Source organism: Lagopus muta, chromosome Z (assembly GCF_023343835.1).
Source record: "Lagopus muta isolate bLagMut1 chromosome Z, bLagMut1 primary, whole genome shotgun sequence".
Classification (NCBI taxonomy): Eukaryota; Metazoa; Chordata; class Aves; order Galliformes; family Phasianidae; genus Lagopus; species Lagopus muta.
In genome coordinates, this window is record NC_064472.1 from 4,769,574 (window position 1) to 4,791,596 (window position 22,023).

At 36.7% G+C, this 22,023-nt stretch overlaps 1 protein-coding gene across 2 annotated transcripts in view; it reads left to right on the forward strand.

Annotated features, from left to right (window-relative positions):
- The window catches only part of PIK3C3 (phosphatidylinositol 3-kinase catalytic subunit type 3), a 63,153-nt gene that overhangs the window by 33,806 nt on the left and 7,324 nt on the right, over nucleotides 1–22,023 (forward strand). For both annotated transcript variants that reach the window (XM_048932019.1, XM_048932020.1), the window contains 3 exons: nucleotides 628–702; nucleotides 10,305–10,473; nucleotides 17,441–17,531. In XM_048932019.1, coding sequence (XP_048787976.1) covers nucleotides 628–702; nucleotides 10,305–10,473; nucleotides 17,441–17,531 — 335 coding nt within the window. The remainder of the gene's footprint in view (nucleotides 1–627; nucleotides 703–10,304; nucleotides 10,474–17,440; nucleotides 17,532–22,023) is intronic.

Sequence of the window (22,023 nt, forward strand, 5' to 3'; positions counted from 1 at the left end):
TAAGAGACATGTTAAAACATGTTTTCTATCCAAAATCATGTTTTCTGTCCATTAAACTAAACAGCTTTTTCCTACAAAAAATGTCATTCAATTGTTGCTCTACAGTGTCTTTTTTATTTTTCCTGATGCAGTCCGTTAGAACTTCCTAAAATGGTTCTGATTAGTTGGTGAAAGAAATAAGTGTTTGCATTAGATATAATTTCTTTCTTCTTAGCTTGTAACTACTACTGACACATGCATTCAGTTTCATATCAATGTCTAATGCTTGTTTACAGTTTGATAAATATCTTTAAATGTTTGAAGTGTGTACATTTAATTTGCCCAAAGTGCTTTGAAATATTTTAATCCAAGTATTGAAAGACATTGGATTTTTTGACACCATTATGCATATAACTGTGTAGCAAAAGTTTAATTTAGGTTTCTGAGTAAATTCAAATTTTAGTTTATTACTTTGCTTTCTTCATATTGCCGATAATCTGGATTATTTGTCCCAGTCTTCTGACCCTCTGTGGTATATTGCTTGTGAGCAAAAATTAAGGTTACATTATACGCTGTTGTTAACTGCACAGAACTTGTTGCTCTCCAGGAAAGGTACTTGTATTGATGCTTACAATTTACTTGTTACAGCTGGTTACTGTGTAATTACTTACATCCTTGGAGTTGGAGACAGACATCTGGATAATCTTTTACTAACAAAAACAGGTAAATTCCTTTTACTAGTATAATTTTATAATGTCATTTGTGTATGTTTAAATTACTAGTAGTATGGAACCAAAGAAGAGTTTATTTTGCAAGGGACCTAAAAGATCATTTACTTCCAACCCCCCAATAAAATAAAATCTGTGACAGATGAATAGTAAGGAAACAAGTAGATTAATCAAATTAGGCAAGAGATAACATTTAGCTGGTATGTGGTATTGATGTTTGTGTAACCACAGCTTATATATATCTGAAGTCTGAATTCTTTTGAACAAAGAAATGTTTACAAACGCAGGATTTCTGTACAGATTTCTCTTGGTTTATTTTACCTTCTTGGGTTCTACTTTGGAATTTTTGTACTCACGAAAGCTCGACTTCAGAGCTGTTTAAGAACAGGAGTTTTTTCTTAAGTGATGCTGACGTTTTTGAAAGTAGTATGGACATAGTATAGGGTAAAACTTGTCTGCCTTTCCTAAGATCAAAAAACCTGTTGCTGTTGTCTTAAACTTGTATAAATATCATACTTCAATTTTTTCTATAACAGCTTATTCAAAGCTGAAAAAATGAATGCTGTAGTAGGTAGCTGTGAAGTAATTCTAACTCCAAATATCCTAATTGATCTTCATCAAACAATTTAATGAATAATTACATTCCTGTTTTTCAGATTTCCTAACATGCAGTTAAAAGCAATTTCAAGACGTACTAATTGCATGCCAGTTGCATTTTAATATTTTATGTACACTGTTCCTAATACAGTAGATATTATGGCAAGTATTCTCAGTTGTCGCATGGAATTAGATATAATCTTCATAACTTCCCTGATATCCATGGTAATTCTCTCAGATTTTGCTTTCTTCTGAAAGAAATGGTACTGTGAACTTTACAGGTGCTTTTCTAAGGAATTGAAAACATGATGCAACCCCAAACTGGGAATGCCACATAAGACCTGGCAGAGCAGCGTTCACTCCAAAATTTTTTCTTGCTTCTGAACACCTTTTTTTTTCTTTCTTTTTTTAAAGAAAGCCGGGCCCCTGAAAAGTAATAATCCAGGTGTTCCATCAGAATAACTGATAGTCAGGATCATACCAGAGCCCTACTGAAGCTGGGTTTTTATTTTTCCCAGCTATTTGTAAAAGTGATTAGGGTCTAAATGTCCTACCTGTTACGAATACATGATTGAGGGAGCAGAAGTAGTAGAAGTTATCATTTAATTAAATGAGATATATCACAGAATTATAGAATGGGTTAGTTTGGAAGGGACCTTGAAAATCTTATAGTTCCAATCCTCTGTCACTAGACTAGCCCCATCCAACCTGGCCTTGAACGCTTCCAGCTGTGGAACACCTATTCACAGCTTCTTTAGGCAGCCTGTTCCAGTTTTGAGTCTAAATCTATCCTCTGTCTTTTGTCCTGTCTCTGCACTCCCTGATCAGAGTTCCTGCTCAGCTTTCTTGTACACCTCCGTTACATACAGGAATGCTGCTAAAAAAAGATGGCATCTTTTCCTTTGTAACGAAACCCACGTGTCTTGGCAGTTCAAAATAACAGACATGTATTTTGAATATCTCTGATTTGTTTTGTTTATATCATTACCTTTTGTTGCATGATATGTACTGATAATGGGCCATGTAGAGTGCATAATGTTAGTGATCACTTCTAAATTACTAAGTTCTGTAATGGTTTAAAAGAAATAATGCATGGTTTCAGGTAAAATAATGGTTAGGATTCAAGAGGTGCAGTCTGTTTATTTCAAGTTGAATAGTATTATATATAAATAATCTCTAATTTGAAGTTAAACATTTCATTTTTGAAAGAGTTTGGAAGGTTTAAAAACAAAACCCGAAATGCCAATGAAAACAAAAACCCTGTAATGTTTTCTTACTTAGGAAACTGCTTTTCAAAAAAGCATCCATTTTCTTGTCTTTTTTTATTTAGAATATTTCATTTAATTCTCTTCCCTGCCTCCTGAGTAGCAAAATAAAAATGCTGGATATCTTCTGTGTTTCAAGTTTCTGTGTTTTCAAGGAATTCTAGATAGCTTGCCTTGTTGATCAACCTATCTTCTGGAATTTCTCTGTTTGAATGCTTAGAAAGCACTTAGCAAGTATGGAAGAAAATAGTCTCGGATGAATTGTATTGAGTTTCTCAACTAAGTGGCAGTACAAGAGTTTACCGTCAAGCTATTCTAACTAATACAGTTAATATCGTATGATGGGAGAAGTTAAAATATTTTAGTTGAAAGTAACTTCATAGCTAGATGAAGTGCAGAAACCCTTAATAAATATGGATATGGATTTTTTTTTTTGCATGCTTACTTTTGAACCATAGCTTCTGTAGGTGTTTTGATACTTCAAATATGTTCATTTACTAATGAAGAAAAGTTAGATGTAAAGTGTTTATAGTAAAGTAAGCATCTACTGAATGACAAAAGTGTAAATAAAATATCTTATAGGGAAATGAGACATATCCACATGGATGGCTTTGCAGTATGCCTGAGGCATATGATGCAGTGACTCAGAGTACTTCATATGAAAGTGTTGGAAATTAATTCTGGTAGAATGTCTTGAAGTAAGCTTGTGGGATAACAGCTAAGGCAAATATGTTTTCCCTTATTTGATCGCAGTTGTGCAGATGAACATTCAAAAATCTGACAGGAAGTTTGAATTATTTATATGACATGGGTATAAAGTGTTTTTTATTACAGTTACTGTTTGCATAGTCAGACTGATAATAACTCAGTTTTTTAGAGGTAAAGCTGTGTTAGGAAGTAACTGTAGCTTAGTTTGACTTACGGGAACAATTTAAACAGAACAGCAGAGGGCAGTGCAGAACCACAGTAAATTCAGAGCCTGAAATTATTTTCATTTGCTACCTTTGTTCTTTCACAAGCCAAGACATTGTAAGTTGGAAAAGCTAACCTCTTACCTCAAGGAATGTAAGCTAGAAACACCTTTCTTAAATGGTATGATCATATATACATACTCTCTTGTTTATATTTAAACAATTGAATTTATTACTTTCAGTATCCCAGAACTAGAAATCCATGTCTTTTATTTCTAGCCCTACAAAAATGTCTCGGGATCAGATCTGTTTCACCTCTTAAAGTATCTTCCCTTTTTTTTTTTTTTTTTTTTTGTTTTTATTTTTTTAAATGAATAATATCGTGGTATAGAAATTCAGCAGTCATTTGGAAAAAGTAATAAATCAGTACTTGTCCAGTTTTGTCTTTATCTTTAATTTATAAGCATCCTAATAATTATAAACCTTTTCAAATTAATGTGTAATAAATCTGAAACTGGATTAGAAAATGGAATAGAATCATAAAATAGAATTATAGAATCACTCAGGTTGGAAAAGAACCTTAAAGATCATCAAGTTGGACCACGACCTAAGATGTGCATATTGTGGCACTCACTGTATGTTAAAGGGGAAAAAAACCTCTAAAAGAAGCATGAAGTTGATAAGATGTCTGGTACTGAGAGGACAGATAATTATATATAAATATCATGCTATATGGCATGAAATACTAATCATAGTGAAGGTGTCTGAACCCTGGCAAAGTTTGCTGATTGTGATTGAAATGCTTTCTAGATGTGGTCCTGGGCAAACTGATCTGGGTGGCACTACTTGAGCAGTGAAATTGGATGAGATGTTCTCCAGAAGGTCCCTTTCAACTTGATCTGTTCTATGACATAACCAATACTCTAAATCTGATTGGCTTTTTTTACCAGTCAAGTTATGTAACTCTAGGAACTCTCAATCGATGACGGCTTTTTGTAACATTATTTCAGAACTGAAAAACTTTACTCAATAGCTACTAAACTAACATGAAATCATAGAACGGTTTGGATTGAGAAGAACCACAAGTACAGGTGCAGTTCCAGCATCCTACTGTGTGTGGGGCTGCCAACCACTAGATTGGGCATTCGATCAGGTTGCCCAGGGCCCCATCCAGCCTGGCCTCCAGGGATCATCCACAGTTTCTCTGGGCAGCCTGTTCCAACACCTCACCACCCTCTCAGTGAAAAATTTCTTGTCAAACATCTGATCTAAAGCTCTCCTTTCTTACTGTAAAACAATTCTGTCTTGTCCATCTATCTGTGTAAAAAAATATAATTTTCCTCTTTTTGATAAGTTCACTTACCAAAATCTCCCCTCTTCTGGTGCAGCCCTGGATATTGTTGGCCTTCCGAGCTGCAAGTATGCTCTACTGATTCATATTAATGTTTTCATTTAGCAGGACCCATACTGCCTTCTCCACAGGGCTTCTCTCAGTGAGTTCATCTGTGAGTTCGAGTACATATCTGGGGTTGCCCCACATTGTGCTTGGTCTTACTGAACCTCATTAGATTCACATGAGCCCACTTCTCAAGCTTGATCAGATCCCTCTGGATGGTGTCTCTTCCCTCTGCTGTGTCAACTGCTCCACTCAGCTTGGTATTGTCAAATATGATGCTGACACTCTTGTAGACTGCAGCACAACTTAAAATCATACCTAAGGTTATTTTTTCAAGTATCGTCACACCTGAGGCTGACAAATTTTAAATAAATGGTGTTTTGAGGAGCTGTACATGTGAAGAAAAGTTGCTCCTTCCTTACAGATGTGTATCGGAAGGAATGACTGTGCTAAGTAAATACACTACTCACTGTAAAAGTCAATTCTCAGAATAAAAATTTTAACTAAATATGGTCAGAGTTCTCTCTCAGAAGTTTTGGTTTGATAATTCTCAGGGATGATGCAGAATAACACTGTCCTCAGCTTCATTAACTTGGGATATAAAAACTTCTAAAAGATCCAGGAACCCTCCTGAGGTTCTTGATCAACTATCTCAATCATTTTCTTTAGAGTGGGATTCCAAGTGTCATCCCTTGATTAAAAAACACCAAGAGAGCCTTCTATCATTATTTCATATTTTAGTATGGTGGCTTAATTGATCTTGGATCTAACCAAATAAAAATAAATTAAACCTGTTTATTATTTTTCATGTAACTAAATATATTGAATGCATTCAAATTTAAAAGTTCGGTGTACATTTGAGTCATAGCCTAAAAATCTGCTGAATGTTGCTGAATATTGAACCACAACTAGAGAAACTGTAACAGCAATAAAAGATGGCCTCATCTTTATTTTATTCATTTTTAGGACTGAGGTATAAGTTGATGAAGTTCCTTCCAACCCCTAGAATTCTGTGTGTGATTCTTTGTATGAAATGATACGTGTTCATATACACTCATGTTAATGTTTTTGAATGGTTCAGGTACATCTTAGTTACTAATTTACGTTATTAATTAGCACCTCTTATTCCTTACCTCCAAAGCAAACTAAGAAAAGACGTAATTACTGCCAGTAGAGTTATTCTTTTATTCAAATATTGTCCCTTAACTCTTCATGATGACAGATTTGGATAAGTGAACTGAAAACAGACCCTCCCCCAGACTCTTTAATTAAACAGTTTCTATAATGCAATGAAGATATCTGTATATATCAGTGTCTACTTCAAACAACTTACTTTTAAAATTCATTTTTGTAAACTAACTTCTGTAACAGTGTGAAAACACTATTCAGGGAAGTGTTTAGCATAGTTAGATATGCAAAATGTCATGAATGTGACATTTATCAACTAGCAAATATTTAGTTTGCTTATTAAGTATCCTTGTGATTTCTCTCAGAAAATTGACCATGATGGAATTTGTTTCTTGAGTTGAAGAGTGCTTATGACAGATCTCAAGCAGTTTTGTCTGGTGATGGAAAATCTATTATTCAGTGATACGGACAGACAGATGACTAGCTGAAAAAATACTAGTTGTTACAGTTTTTTCAAGAATGTTGATCATTTAAGCTTGCTGAAATGAATAGAGGTGCTTCAAGTTCTAATACTGGCAAACAAATACAGAATCATAGAATCAACAGGTTGGACAAGACCGTCTAGGTCATCCAGTCCAACTGTCTACTCATACCAGTATTTCCCCACTAATCCATGTCCCTTAATACTGCATCTAAATGTTTTTTGAATGCAGTACCTCTAGTGATGGTGACTCAACCACCTCCCCGGGCAGCGTGTTCCAGCATCTGGCCATTCTTGTGGAGAAGAAATCTTTTCTAATGTTCAACGGGAATCTCCCTGTGTGCATTTTGAGACAGTTCCCTCTAGTCTTTTCACGAGCATTTCAGAGAAGAGTTTGACTCCCCACCTCGCTGCATCCTCTTTCATCTTCCTTTCAGATAGGGAAGGGAACTATGAGGTCTTCCCTTGGCCTCCTCTTTTCCAGACTAAATAATCCCAGTTCCCTCAGCCCCTCTTCTTAAGGCTTGTGCTTCAGACCCTCACCAAATTCATTGCCCTTCTCTGATCACACCAGGGTCTCAGTGTCTGTCTTGTAATGATGAGCCTAAAACTGAACACAGTACTCAAGGTGCAGCCTCAACAGAGCTGAGTTCAGAGGGTTGATCACCTCCCTGCTTCTGCTGATTGTACTATTCCTGATACAAGCCAGGATGCCATCAGCCGTCTTGGCACTTGGGCACACTTCTGGCTTATGTTTAGCCAAGCATAAACCAACAGCCTCAATTCTATTTCTTCCACACAATCTTCCACCCATTCTGCCCTAAGCTTGCAGTATTGCATGGGATTGTTGTGGCCAAAGTGCAGGACCTAGCACTTGGTCTTGTTGAACTTCATCCCATTGGCCTCAGCCCAGCAATCCAGTCTGTCCAGATGGCTCTGTAGGGCCTTCCTGCCCCCTTGTCCTCAGCCTTTTCCTTATCCTCAGTGCTCACATTTCCCACTGCATCCAGTAAAGGATGGGGATTCTCCTTAGCCCTCCTATCACTGTTAATATATTTGTAATTTTGTTGTTGTTGTTCTTTTTTTAATCCAGCAGCCAAGTTGAGCTCAAGCTGGGGTTTTGCATTTCTAGTTTTTTCTCTGCACATCCTAATGACTTCTTTGTACTCTCCCCAGGTTGCTTGTCCCTTCTTCCACACAAGGTAGACACTTTTTTTTTCTCTAGGATCTGCAGAAAAAGCTTGTTGTTCATCTTCACTAGTCTTCTTCCCCGCTGGCTCATCTTGTGGCACAGGGGAATAGATTGCTCCTGTGCCTTTAAGATTTCCTTCTTGAGGAGTGACCAATCCTCCTGGACCCCTTTGCTGTTCAGGACTGAATCCCAAGGGACTCTCCCTACTGGTCTCCTGAACAGTTCAGTCTGCCTTCTGGAAGTCCAAGGTAGCAGTTTTTCTGTCCCCCCTCCTGACTTCATGAGGAATAGAGAACTATGTCATTTCATGATCACTCTGTCCAGGATAGCTTCCAGCCTCCACTTCTCTCATCACTCTCTGTGAAAAGAAACAGAAAAGCATGTTCATAACTGGTCAGTTCCATAATGCTGAAGCAAGAGTTAGTACATCTATTTCTGCTTCTGTGCTATTGTGACTAAATAAGTTATACTAATCATTTTCTAGTTTCATGTTGAAAACTTCTTCAGTTCTGCATCCACGTTTCATTTTCCTCTATAAACGTATTAGTGTCACTAGGGATTTCTGCTTTGGACGTAAAACTCAGCTAACGTTTCAAACACCTGTTTGTCCTGTATTTACCTCCTTTCCTTCTTCACGCTGACTGCAGGAAGATGGTTTCTCTCTGTCTTAAGGAAATTGTTCAGCAGACTAGCAGTAATAGGGAAATGAGTGTACATTCAAGGTGTGGGGAGACCACACCTTGAAAATTGTGTTTTGGGTCCATGGATGCAAGGAGAAATTTGAATAGTGTGAATGTATGTGAAGCAAAGCTGATGAAAGGATGAGAAAACAAGACTTGAGTAAAACAACTGAGAAAATTGTGATTGTTTATTTTGGAGGAGGCTGAGAGAAAACTGCAACACTCTCTGCAGCCACATGAAAGGAAGTTGAGATGATGCAGGTATCCATCTCTTGAGGTGACAAGTGATAAGAGTTGATGATACCATTTTCTTCAGGAGAGGTTTAGGTTGGATATCAAGAAGACATTCAGGCATTAGAGTGGACTGGCCAGAGCAATGGTGGAGTCTCCATCCACGTATAGACAATGTCTGAAGGATGTGGTTTAATGCTGGGACATGATAGGTAGATTTTGACTTGCTAATCTCTAAGATCTTTTCCGACCTCTATGCTTTTGTGGTTCTATGATTTTTTATTTAATATTTTCCTTTTTAATATAAAACATTTTGACCTATTTTTTTTTTATGCAGCTTGTAGTATTCTTGAAATGATGCATTTCAAAATTTAATTTCCAACTGAAAATCTGTAGAACATTTTCAAAAACACTTTTTGCCTTATATGGTTAATATTTACTATTTAAAAAGCAAGTCAGAAGTGTTTCTAGAAAGTGGCTTCTTAAGCATTGATGAATTCTTATATTTCTGATGACTGCATTTTTGTTTGCATATATATATACGTATAATCTTTAGATTATGCAAATGTTATTATATTATGTTTGAAATTGGTGTTCCAGGTTGTGTTTTTTTTTTTTTTATTTTGCTCCATTCTGCATCTCTCATGAGATTCAGTAGTATTGAAAAGGGGAAATAGTTTCAAACTGGAAGAGGGTAGATTTAGTTTAGATATTAGGAAGAAATTCTTTACTTTAGGGGTGGTGAGACACTGGAACAGGTTGCCTAGTGAAATTGTGTATTTCCCCTCCCTGAAAGCATTCAAAGACAGGTTGGATGGTGCTGTGAGCAACCTGGGCAGGGGGAGATGTCCCTGCCTATATCAGGAGAGTGGGAACTAGATGATCTTGCAGATCCCTTCCAACTCAAACCATTCTGTGATTCTATGAAGAGACAGACAGTGAATGCTTCCCAATAGATTTATGGATAATACTGTGAACATTGTTTCAAATAAGCTTCAGGTAGGAACTAAAGTTGCCTCCTTTGAAATGAGGTATCTAATTTTTTTTTTTTTTTTTTCAAGATAGTTCTGTAGTAACATTGTAGACATAGTTGATCTGAGAAGGGAAATGCTATAACTTGTATTTCAATGTTGGAAGAACTCAGGAGAAAAGTTCCTCAATTTTAAAGCGTGTTTGATATGGTAATCATGTTTACTCAATTATGAAATATGATAAAAAAAATCTTAACCTCACCCAAACAAAGGATTTTAGGACCATTATTCTTATTTTCCTGTGGTAAAATTAACATGTGACTGAGGTAACATATTGCAGGCCAGAGAACCAAATGCATTACTAAAAACAGTGCACTATGTATATTAATATTTTTATTTTGTAACAAGTTCTTAAGGAGCAAAGAGTATTATGTAACTATATTTTATGTCTCTTTGTTTTCATCACCGATTGAATCTTTATGAATGTATTCCATAAAAAACACAAAACTTTTTTTTTTTTTAACTGCTCTGAGTGAATTTGATGTTAGCTTTAAGTCTGTAGTTTCAGCTTGATAGCTGAAGGTGTAAGCATTACAGAAAGCAGTGAATTGTGCTCAGTGAAAACAATTTATCTTCTGGAAGTTGCGCCTAGGGATTTATCTATTTTTTATTACTGTTTGTCATCAAGATTTGATACAATATGAGTTGTTGAAGTAAAGAATTGCATTCACCTTTTGTCTTATAGGAAAACTATTTCACATTGACTTTGGTTATATTTTGGGTCGGGACCCTAAGCCTCTACCTCCCCCAATGAAGCTGAATAAGGAGATGGTGGAAGGCATGGGAGGCACACAGAGTGAACAGTACCAGGAGTTCCGTAAGCAGTGCTATACAGCCTTTCTCCATCTCCGCAGGTAACAATACTATTTCAATGCTGAGTTATTTGAAAATAGCACTTGTATAATGTGGAGCTTGAATTTTTTTGTCTTTTAAGTTAAGATCCCTGGTTTTGCTTGTTCAGTAATCTCATCAGCTGTTTCGTAAATTCTGTGGGTTATGAAGTTTTATCTTGCATTTTGGATGTTGGTTTGCCCTTAAGCAGTTTTTTCTCTAATTATTCTTTATCAAGTAACTATTCACTTAAGTCACGTGCTATTTTACTGCTTTACCCTCCTCCAGTTTAGGCTAGTGATGATCAGAATCAAATTCTTTGTCTTGAGAAACTAAACTTAACTGGATGAAGGTCATGCAAGCTGCTGTGCGTAGTAGTCAAGTATGTTAGTAGCTTCTGCAGATACCTGCAAGAGGTTAAATATTTTTAGACTTATTTATAGGCAAGCAAATCACTCTTTTAGATCTGTTTCAACAGAACACAGGTGGGCACTCTTGTGGCCAATGATTGACATAATGGTTAAAGTTCCTTCAGTGTCTGGATCATATAGTATGAACCTCCAAGTACGTGAAAAAATATCAGTTTTATGAAAAGAATGTGAAAATTACATGTATGTAATACGTATACAATGATAAGAAATGTCAGAAAAAAGATACAGGTAGTTCTGCTAATAGTGAAATGAAGTAAAAATAAGGATTTTTTCTGTAGACTGATGTTAATAGATTAAAAGCAGTGCAACAGAAGGAAAAATAATGATGCACTGTTGGCAAACAATACATATAACTTAAGAGAATGGTCAGAAGGGCTGACATGTATTCCATATTCTAAATGCTAAAATTCTAAATATTCTAAATTCTAAAATTCTTTGATAAAATTGTATTTGTTGGTTTTGAGACAATTCAGAGTTAGGTTGATTAAACCTAACTATTTCAGTAGAAGGGTCTGTTATATTGGTGAAGGATTATCCATTACATTAACTAGAATTTGCTGCAGAGATCATAGTTAAACATGAAGTATAGTGGTGATTTTGGAATAAAATTGAACTGCAAATCAGAATGTTTTCATTTTAATTCTGGAACTGTAGTTGTAATTATTCTCCAATATTTCTTCAGGATAATAGGAAAGTACTTTTAAATTGTTCTGGATGTACATTTTCAAGGCTTATAGCATAGAAGGATAATATTAGTATTACAGTAACTATTACATTCAACAGCTAGAATTAAAAATGGTCATGATTACTTGTGTAATGGGTTGGGAAGAGAGTCAGTGAATAAAGAGGAATGGCTTAGCTCTAACAGTTCTGTATGTTGATGCAAACCTATTCACAGATATGTCTTCTGGTGAAGTATGGTGAAATCATAACCTTTTTACTAAGTCGAATTTCAGACACCATGTTTTTCATCTTCAATTTGTTATGTTCTTAATTTCACTGGGTTATAGACAGTTCTCTGCATGCTTCAAGTGCTGCATATCAATCTTTTTGTGTTTCTGGTAGGATGTGCATGCACAGCAAAAACAAAAATAATTTAAAACTTGTAAGTGGAAGAAGTTTTGTTCTTTGTTTTAGATAGGAAGTAGTTTGGTACGTGATCATTGTTGAGGGCTTTTCTTGGTTCTTTTGTTTATTTACTTTTTTTCGTGGGAGATGCATCTTCCTACTTTTTTGAATGCTGATCAGTTCTGTGTGTTTGTCAGCAATACTCTAATGAAGTAGCAGCCTCTGAGTGCTAACTGCTGCAGGGCAGACTGTGGCTGGAGAATTTTAGTTCTCACTTGATTTGCAGTAGCATGTTACACTCTCACTATACATGTTGAGCTTACTTTAAAATGTTCAAGTCCTGTTGCATCAGTTTTTCCCTTTCCCAGTAAATTCCTAGTTTACAAGTTTTCAGCAGGATCCAGTAGAAAGGAATCTAGCATCAACATCTGTAAGTTTGTTTTGTTTTGTTTTAGAGTGAGGTTACATTACTCCTCGCCAGGTTTGGCATGCAGTTTGAGTAAGTGGTTATAGGTGGGAACAAAAGAGTAGGTAGTAACTGTGGACCAAATCTATAATTTGAGCTGAGATTTGTTCAATCTAAATGATAATATCCAACCAGGTAGACCAGAGTGTTTTTCCTAGACTATTCACGATGGTATCATGGACAGAAGATGGGTAGTAATGTAAAGAATGAAGAAACTCTGAGTAGCAAATATAAAGCTGTGATGACTGTTGGAAAGGACTGATTCTTTGAAAGGACAGTAGCTAGGCAATGCAAGGACTGCATAGTCTTCTAGAAGAAGGGGTTTGATTGTTAAGAGATAATGTGAAATAGGTGGGATCTAATCAGTATTGATGAAGATTTCACTATAAAGAACAACTTTAGGAAGAATAATACCATAGTGTGTTATAGCTGGTTGGGCGCAGTAGTGACTGAGGAATATATATATATATGCATGTCTGGAAGAGACAGAATTAGTTTCAGAGGGTCCCAAGCAACATAGCAGAAAAGATTATCACAGAATCACAGAATTGTAGGGGTTGGAAGGGATCATCGAGACCAACCCTGCTGCCAAAGCAGGTTCCCTAAACCAGGTCACACAGGTAGGCATCCAGGCGAGACTTGAATATCTCCAGAGAAGGAGACTCCACCACCTCCCTGGGCAGCCTGTTCCAGTGCTCCGTCACTCTCACCATAAAGAAGTTCTTGCTCACATTCGTGCAGAACTTCCTATGCTGCATCTTATGTCCGTTTCCCCTTGTCCTGTCTCCACTCACCACTGAAAAGAGTCCGGCCTCACCACTATGGCCCCCACACCTCAGATATTTATAAACCTGGATCAGATCCCCTCTCAGTCTTCTTTTCTGAAGGCTAAATAGGCCCAGTTCACTCAGCCTTTCTTCATAGGAGAGATGCTCCAGGCCCTTCACCATCTTTGTGGCCCTCCACTGGACTCTTTCCAAGAGATCCCTGTCTTTTTTGTACTGGGGAGCCCAGAACTGGACGCAGTACTCCAGATGAGGTCTTACCAGGGCAGAGTAGAGGGGGAGGATCACCTCCCTCGACCTGCTGGCCACGCTCTTTTTAATGCACCCCAGGATGCCATTGGCCCTCTTGGCCACAAGGGCACACTGCTGGCTCATGGCCAACCTGTCATCCACCAGGACGTCCAGGTCCCTCTCTGCAGAGCTCCTCTCCAGCACATCATCCCCCAGCCTGTACCAGTGCATGCAATTATTCCTCCCTGGGTGTAAGACTCTACACTTGCTTTTGTTAAACCTCATTATCCTATTTTAAAACTTAAGAATTTTTGAGTCAGTTTATATACATATACAACATGCATGAAGCTTCTTTGTGGGTGAAGAGTTTAATTGGATTTCATATATTTTTACAGAACTTCACTGTTTTTAGCACTTCCTGTTCAAACCGTACGTTTAATCAACCAGTGAATCAAGTGCAGGTGAACAGTCCTTCCTTTGCAAATTAATTTGTACTGGGCTTTGAGAAAGCAAGTTTAATAAGTGAGAACATTTCAGGGTTAATTTCATGTGCTTGATATAAGCTTCTTAAATGTGGAAAGAAAATAATTCTTTGACAGTGGATTGAGGCTACCCATGACAGAGGCCTTGTCAATGTAAATGTTAAAGATGTGGCATGAATAACAAGGTACAAACATCACTTAGAACTATTAAGAAAATAGAGGAGATTCTCAAGGTATTCATCCTTCTACAAATCAGATTTCTAGCTCTACTGTTTCAACAGAATTTCTAATGTTAGGATGGAGTTGGGTTGTTGACCTTGTCTGGATTTCTTGTCACCTGGTGGTTGGCCTTCTCTCTCCTTGTGTCTTACGTCAGTATGTACACACCTTTACATCTGGCTATTGATCATGTTTTTCTGTTTTCTGCTGAACTGCAGTTCTACACAGGAACTTTTCAGGAGTTACCATCAGTATCTGCAATCTCACCATTTCTCAGCTGCATCCCTTTACACTTTTTGTTCACTGTCCAGTTTATTCTGTACTGCTTTACCTCCCATTGCTGTCCACTTAATTTCTCACCACATAATTCAAGTTTGTAGAATCATAGAAACATTAGGGTTAGAAGGGACCTATATAGTCCAACTGCCCTGCAATGAACACGGACATGCACAACTAGATCAGGTTGCCCAAAGCCCAATCCATCATCACCTTGAAATTCTCCAGGGACGTGGCATCAACCACATCACTTGGCATCCTGCTTCAGTGTCTCACCACCCTCACTGTAAAAGACGTTTTCCTTATGTCCAACTGAAATCTACCATCTTTAAGCCTAAAACCATTTCTTCTTGTCCTGTCACCACAGACCCTGCTGAAGTGTCTCTTTCTTTCTTCCCTGTAGCTCCCCTTTCAATACTGAAAGGCTGCTATCAGGGCATCTCAGAGCCTTCTCTTCTCCAGTCTGAAGAGCCCCAGCTCTCTCAGCCTGTCCTTGTAGGAGAGCTGTTCCATCCCTTGAATCATTTTTGTGGCCCTCTGGACATACTCCAACAGGTCCATGTCTCTCTTGTACCGAGGACTCCCTGTCTAGACCCAGAACACCAGGTGAAGTCTCATCAGCACAGGGTAGAGGAGAGGGATCACTTCTCTTGCACTTCTGGCCACATTGCTTTTGACATAGCCCAGGATACAGTTGGCTTTCTGGGCTGTGAAGCACGTTGCTGGCTCATGGTCAGCTTCCCATCTACCAATACTACAGGTCTTTCTCAACAGGGCTGTGTTCAGCCCTCTCATCCTCCAGCTTGTTTTGACAGTGGATTTTGCTTCAACCTAGGGCAACCAAGACCTTCTGTTTGGATTTATTGAATCTCATGAGATTCAGCTGGGTCCTCTGCTCAAGACTGTCCCTCTGGAAGTTGCTTTCATCTGATTACAAAAGAGCAGTAGAAGCAAAGAAGGAAGTATGTCTTTGGAAATTGCTATTGCTGTAAGCTACCGATGACTTAGAAACAGCCTTGATAGAGTAAAGCTGCAAGATTTAAGTATGTTTAACATGAGTCTTGATAGTCTCAAGCAAGTAGAACAAGTTTTCATGAAAACTTATGGTGATTTCTGGCTCTACTGCAACTTGGCTGCCATATTTCTTTTGCCCAATTTGGAAAACAAAACAAAACTAAAACCGAAAACTAAAAAAAAAAAAAAAGAAAAGAAAAAAAAAGTAAATTTTATTTCTTTTTAATTTAATCTGTGCTAAAAGTAATTTTTTTGCCTTCATGAAAATTAGGTAGAACAGCTGTAGCTTTTCAGACAGAAGATTTCTCTCCAAACAGTTCAAAATAATTGCTTGTGTACTAAAGAGTTAAACCTTATATTGGAATGTGTCTCGCTCCAATTTATAGGAGGGACAGGAGGTTCTTTTAATATCTGTATACCCAGCGTGAGATTAAGAAACAACGATTCAAATGTTGGTCCGACCAGTTTATTACAAATCTTAATCAGGGAAATGGGGAAGGGGAGGACGGACACTATTATGAATTAGGGTAATGGGGAAGGGAGGGAGGGCGATAGAAAAGATAGGAAAGAGGAAGCAAGGAGTCTTCATAGGCAGCAAGAGGGAGATAGTCACCAGCATGGATCCAGCGTGGTTTGTAGTTCAGTCTTTGATCTTCAGTAGTGGTGGGTCGTCAGGCAGAGTCGTTCTATTGACAACGACTACGACTAGGACGATGACCATGGTGATGATGGCCCCTTTTCAATGCTTTCAAAGTGGTCGAGTCAGCTGTCTTTGGAGTGACAGCTCAAATCCAAAGTGGTTGAGTCAGCTCCCCTTGGAGTGGCAGCTTCTGGCTCTGGGATCTCAGCAGAAACTCCTTTGTTCTCATCTTCCGGGCCTTGCCAGCAGATAAGAGGGAGCAGGGATGCCCATCTACATCCTGTTTTTCACAGAACATGATGGTATCGTTCCCCAGTTTTCCCATACCTAGCTGGAGCTGTTTAGTCACAGGCCAGGTCTTCTGCCAGTGAACACTCCTGAGCACTCTCATCCGCTCTTCTACAGAGCAAGCAGCTCTGGAGGAAGGGGCTTTCAAATGTTCCCAAAGCGATATCCGTTGTCACACGGTTAGCACCCATCACTTGCCTCTTCAACAAATCAATCAGAGTCTTATAACAAGAAATACCTTAGGAAGCAAGCTTTGAGCCAAAAAACAAAGAAGGATTCTCACAGAATGGTCTAGGAAATACTAGTTCCTGTTAATAATTAAAATAATTACGTGCAAAAGATTTTGTGAGTTAGTTCTGTATTCTGTAAAGTTGCCAGCTTGTATATATTCTGAAATTTTCTAGTAGGTTTTGCTGTTATGAATTCATTTTCTACCATCTAAAAAGCTCCTAATGCTTTTAGGAAAGTAGTATTTGGGGTTTTGAAGATTGTTGCATACATTTTCTCTAAAAGGAGATAAGATGTCTTCAGAGAGAGCAAAGGAAGCTTCACTTTATGTTGAACGGCTTGGAAATTATCCTTTCAGTAAGCAACCTACAGTTAATTTCCTGCAAGGGTAAAATGATGTTCCTTAGAAGATTTGGAAGTACTACCAGCACCTTGTTAAAGCTGAAAACTGCTGTTTTTTCTCTTCAAATGGTTATGAATAATACGCTGTTGGAGTTATTTCAGCTGAACTGGGCAACTGCATATGTAGATCTGGTTAAACCACTTAAATTTAACCTGTTATGGCAGGAACCCTTGCAGCAAAATGAAAAATTATTTCTTATTGTGAGGACTTCATTTGTTTGATTGTTAATTTATATAATACTACGGCATCGCTACTATCCTTATTAATATAGAAAACCTTTGAATTGACATTCTAGCATATGTTTATCCAAATATGTGAGAATAACGTGTATGAAACTTCTCTAAAATGTTACCAACTCAAATTAAGATGATTTTGTTCTCTTTAAACTAAATTATTCACAAAATGTTTTCTTTTGTACAGGCTGCAAAGTGCATTTACCTAATTTGCTCTTCTCTTCAGGTACTCCAACTTGATCTTGAACTTATTTTCCCTTATGGTAGATGCCAACATTCCAGATATTGCTCTTGAGCCTGACAAGACTGTAAAAAAGGTAACTGGAAAGCTTTCCTTGTCTTTCTAGACATAACTACGCATAACTAAACTGTGTTCAAAGTAACTACAAAAGTGCTTTCTAAAATGGCTGAGCAGCAGAACCATCCTAAATCCACTGTAAAATTGTTAAATAATCTTAATCCATTGTAAAAAGGTGAACAGGTGATTTTTTAGATAATGTGTTAGAAAATTTGTTTTGGATATTTAATGCCCATTAGTCTGCCTGAAAGTAATTCTGAATTTTAGTTGTGCTATTAAAAAAAAAAAAAGACTGTATCTTTTGTCTCTTGCGCTGAATGGTAGGTTTCTTAGATCATTTAAGAAGTAAGATAACACTATACTTTATTGTAGGAAAATTGAATAAATGCTTTCAGTATTTCAATTGATTTTTTTTATTATTATTTTTTTTTCTTTTAAAAAAAACTTTAAACAAAAAATCGATATATATTTCAGCAGACTCACATTAGCTAAAGATCCTTTTGGGACTGACCAGTAAAATTAAATTACCTTTTTCTTACTCGAGTCAATAGCTGTTTCAACCTTAATTCCGCGCTAGTGGAAGACAAAGATGGAGATTCACAAATATTTCTTAATCTAAAAAGGCATTCTGAATAGTAATGTTGATGGAATGTTGTGGACAGCATTTTTATTACTGGTAATGCAGCAATACTCAGTCTTTTTTTTTTTTTTTTTAATATTTAGGTATCATTGAGTTAGTTAGGCTCTGATCTTGCAGACAGCTGTCAAGCCATTTAGAAAATAAAAGATTATTTTTGTTTGTTGATAAGTCAAGAGTACAACTTGTCATTAAACTACAAGGAAACTTGTGTATTGCTTAAATTGTTCAGCACTCCTTAAAGTTACAATTTTTCATGAGATGCAGCTGTACCCCTCTTTGTGGTGTAAGAGAAGCCAATTCCTTCAGTTTGGCTTAATGAGATGAAAAAAGCAGGCAGTTTGTAACATACTTACTGTTATTATTGAAGCAGATATATCGGAGTACATTGCATAGGGTTGAAGCAATAAGAAAGATTTTTCATGAATGACCACCATGTGATTCCTCAAAGTTAAAGCATTATGTTAGGCAGTAGCTTGGGTTGCAGTCTAATCCATCACTTCACAAAGCAGCATAATGTGTCCTCCTTTTTCCTAATACGCAGGGAAGTACTGTAAGTTGCACAAAATATGTGCAAGCTCGTGAGCAATGGGATGTAAAAACACACTGGCAAGTAAAATGTTGCATTAGAAATATCATAGTGTTATTTTATAAACTTCTAGAATAGCATTACCTTACAGCCTGAATGCGTGTTAAAAGTTTTATAAACATATAACTCTTCTAAATGAAAATAAAATTTTTGTATATGATACTATAATCATAAAGATCTCTACAGCCATTTTGTATGGCTTCCTTTCTTGTGTTTTTTTGTCACCTCCTGTGGTGTAAGTTGGTATAACATAATGCTAACTAATCAGGCTGTAAAGGTGGTTGAAAGTTTGCCTTCCTTAGGTTTGGACCAAGTAGAACACAAAAGAAAACAGTGGAAAAAAGTATTATGTGTTTTCCATTTAACGTGGCACTGGGTGACCTTAGTCTTTTTAAAGCAGAGAAAGCTTTTTGAAAAAGATAAAATGTGGTAAGGGTTGAGCCAAGAATGAAATGCCAATTTTTTCTATATTAGCAGTGAATGCTGGCTGTTATTATCATTCTTAGGGCATAGCAGTAAAAACTCAGAAGATCTCAATAAATTTTATTAATTTCTTGACTATCAAATGGTTTCATTTGAGGTTTTTGTAGCTGCTGATTCCTGCATCCGATGCGTACTGTCACCCAAAGAGGGCACTGAAGTTTGTCTTACATTTGAGTAAGCCGACTTTGCAGTGAGCAGTTCTGTATTACAGTGATAAAAATAGCTAACAGCTAGATCTGTAGCTAGTTGTTGCAGTAAACTCCAGCAGTGGTGCTTCATGTTGCTGTGAGAATACATGCTAGAGTGGCCATCAGTCTTTGGAATTGCTGGCTTGTAGTTAGAGAGTGAAATAGCATGAAGAGGATTTTCTTATGTGTGCAGTAAGTTTGCTCAAAATACATTGCCACTTTTTTCAATAATTCTGTCAGTTGTATCTGCAGATGTTCACAAAACATGAATTTGGTTAACAGCACTAATTCTAAACTGAGTTTGAGTATGTTAGCAGTCTTTCAGTGTGTAAAGACTTGATACACATGTAGGAATCAAAACGAACTGAGCACCCTATTTTTGTTACCGTGCTGTATTTTCAGCTTGTGCTTGACATTTAACTTGGGGAAGAAGCTGGCACGTAACTAGTTTCTCCTCTTGTAGTGCTTTTCACTTGAGTTTATTTCAGCAAGAGTTGATAAGCCTAAGCCTATGGTTTTACATGTGATGATCATGTTGCTAAGCAGTATTTACTCATGGTTATATTATAGAGCTTGTTTTTTTGTTTTGGCTTGCCACCTGCAGGAGTTTCCCTCTTCCTCCATAAAATTCTGCAGTGATGGTCAGCTTTTATATTCCCTTCATCAATTCATTTGAAACTAATTAATACTTAAATATTTATCCCTAAATTTCCACACTCTTATATTGTTTTCTGAGCAGTTCTGCTTAGTTCATCTTCATTATATCTTTCCCTTCTGAATTTCTAAGTCTTGTGAGTCCATGTAACTACTTTTTTTTGCGTTTGTTTTCTTTTTTTAAATTACATTATCCAGTGGGCAGGTTGACAGAAAGTGGCTACTTAAGATACTGAAATTCAATATTAGTATTTTCATAGATACTGTAGTTCATACTGTCACCCATAGCAGTTCAAGTTCTAATAATGAAACATTATGAAATAAATTTAAAGTTATTGTATGTATACAGTTTGGGGTTTAAAACTTTCTTCTCTGAAAACAAAACAAAAACTTAAATATCTTCATCAAATATACTTATTTTCTCTTTGAATAAAACTAATAGCAAACTAATAAGAGCTGTTTAATTTAAATGACAAAATGAGAACTGTTGGTAAATAATTCAATTGGAATATTTTTTATATATTCATAGCGACAGTTATTCTTAGCTGTGTAAAATTAGGTAATTGTGTAACTCATCAGAATGTGACCTCCATATTTGCATAATATTGTGCAAAAATCTTTTGCTAGTTGCACATCTTCTGTGAGAGACTATTGGCTTTTAGAACATGTGGTTTACTTTGGAGCTGAGAGATTTCAAGCAATAATTACTGTTGGTTTTGTTACAAGAACCATAAGTCAATGTATATTAAATTTCTTGATGATGTTGCAGCTCTAGAGATAATTTGTCATCATGCCATGCTTCTTCTCAGCTAGGTTGCAGCAATCATTTTTAATTGCAGTGCTGAAAAACTTCCAGGTAAGGATCTCATACTCGGCAGCATTTGATCCTGCTGTTACTTGCAAGTTGATTTTAGAATGTAACTGTGGGTAAATTTTTCTGCATATGTAACCATCCCAGTGTGCTCCTGGGGAAGGTGGGAAGTAGCTGAGTCATTAATCCCCTAGAGTAAAGTAGCATCATGTTGTATGATGTATGATTTTGAGTTCTCCTGTGAGAACATCAGAAAATAGCTGAAGTGCTTGAAGACTATAGTTAAAAAGTGATAGTGTTTGAGGAATTGTTTTTGTTTCTTAGAAGCTGCCAATAGAAATTTGCCTAAAATCTCAAATCACCTTTCCAGTAAACATGAAAATAATTATGATAGAAGCCTGTGGTCTCTGCTGCGGAAGTATTTAAGCTTGTGCATAGTTGCAAGCATGTGAAAAGTCCATTAAGTTCAGCTTGATTCTGTTTTGCATCTTACTGTCAAACTTCTAACATGTATATGGGACAAACACTTACTATGAAAATAGAAGTATTAGCCTGAAGTACTTTCTAATTCCCTTCCTGCTGTTTGCTTTCTTGAGATTTTGTGTTTCCAGCTTAATCTTTCCTTCCATACTGATCATACTTCTTTTGAAATAATATTGCTGAAGAATTTAATTTTTTGTTGGTATGTTGAAAATAAGAATAGAGTTGTAACTATATTTTGAGTGCAGCAGTGTTATCTTTCCACAGTTGGCCAATTAATTTAGGCTTTTACTGTAGTGCTGAAAGGTACTTCTCTAAAATACTTTGCTTTGGAAAGAATGCAGAGTAATAATTAACTGAAATCTTAGATGGTTTTGTTGTCATAAAGAAAAGGGTGGATGCACATATGGTATCCTTGCTATATATAAAAAGGATACAAAAGGGGGTGAAAAGATTATGATATATCATTAATATGGCTTTATTAAGAACATTGCTAAAAAAATTGGCATTTTTGTGAATGCATAAAGGTATATGAATAGAAAATGTTCAAAAGAAACTTCATTTTGGCTTACAGTCTGTCTTCAGTTTTATCTGGGAGAAGTTCTAGAAGGAACTTAAGACTTTGACATTTCCCTATATGAGAGATTTGTGATGCAGAATTCCTAGGGG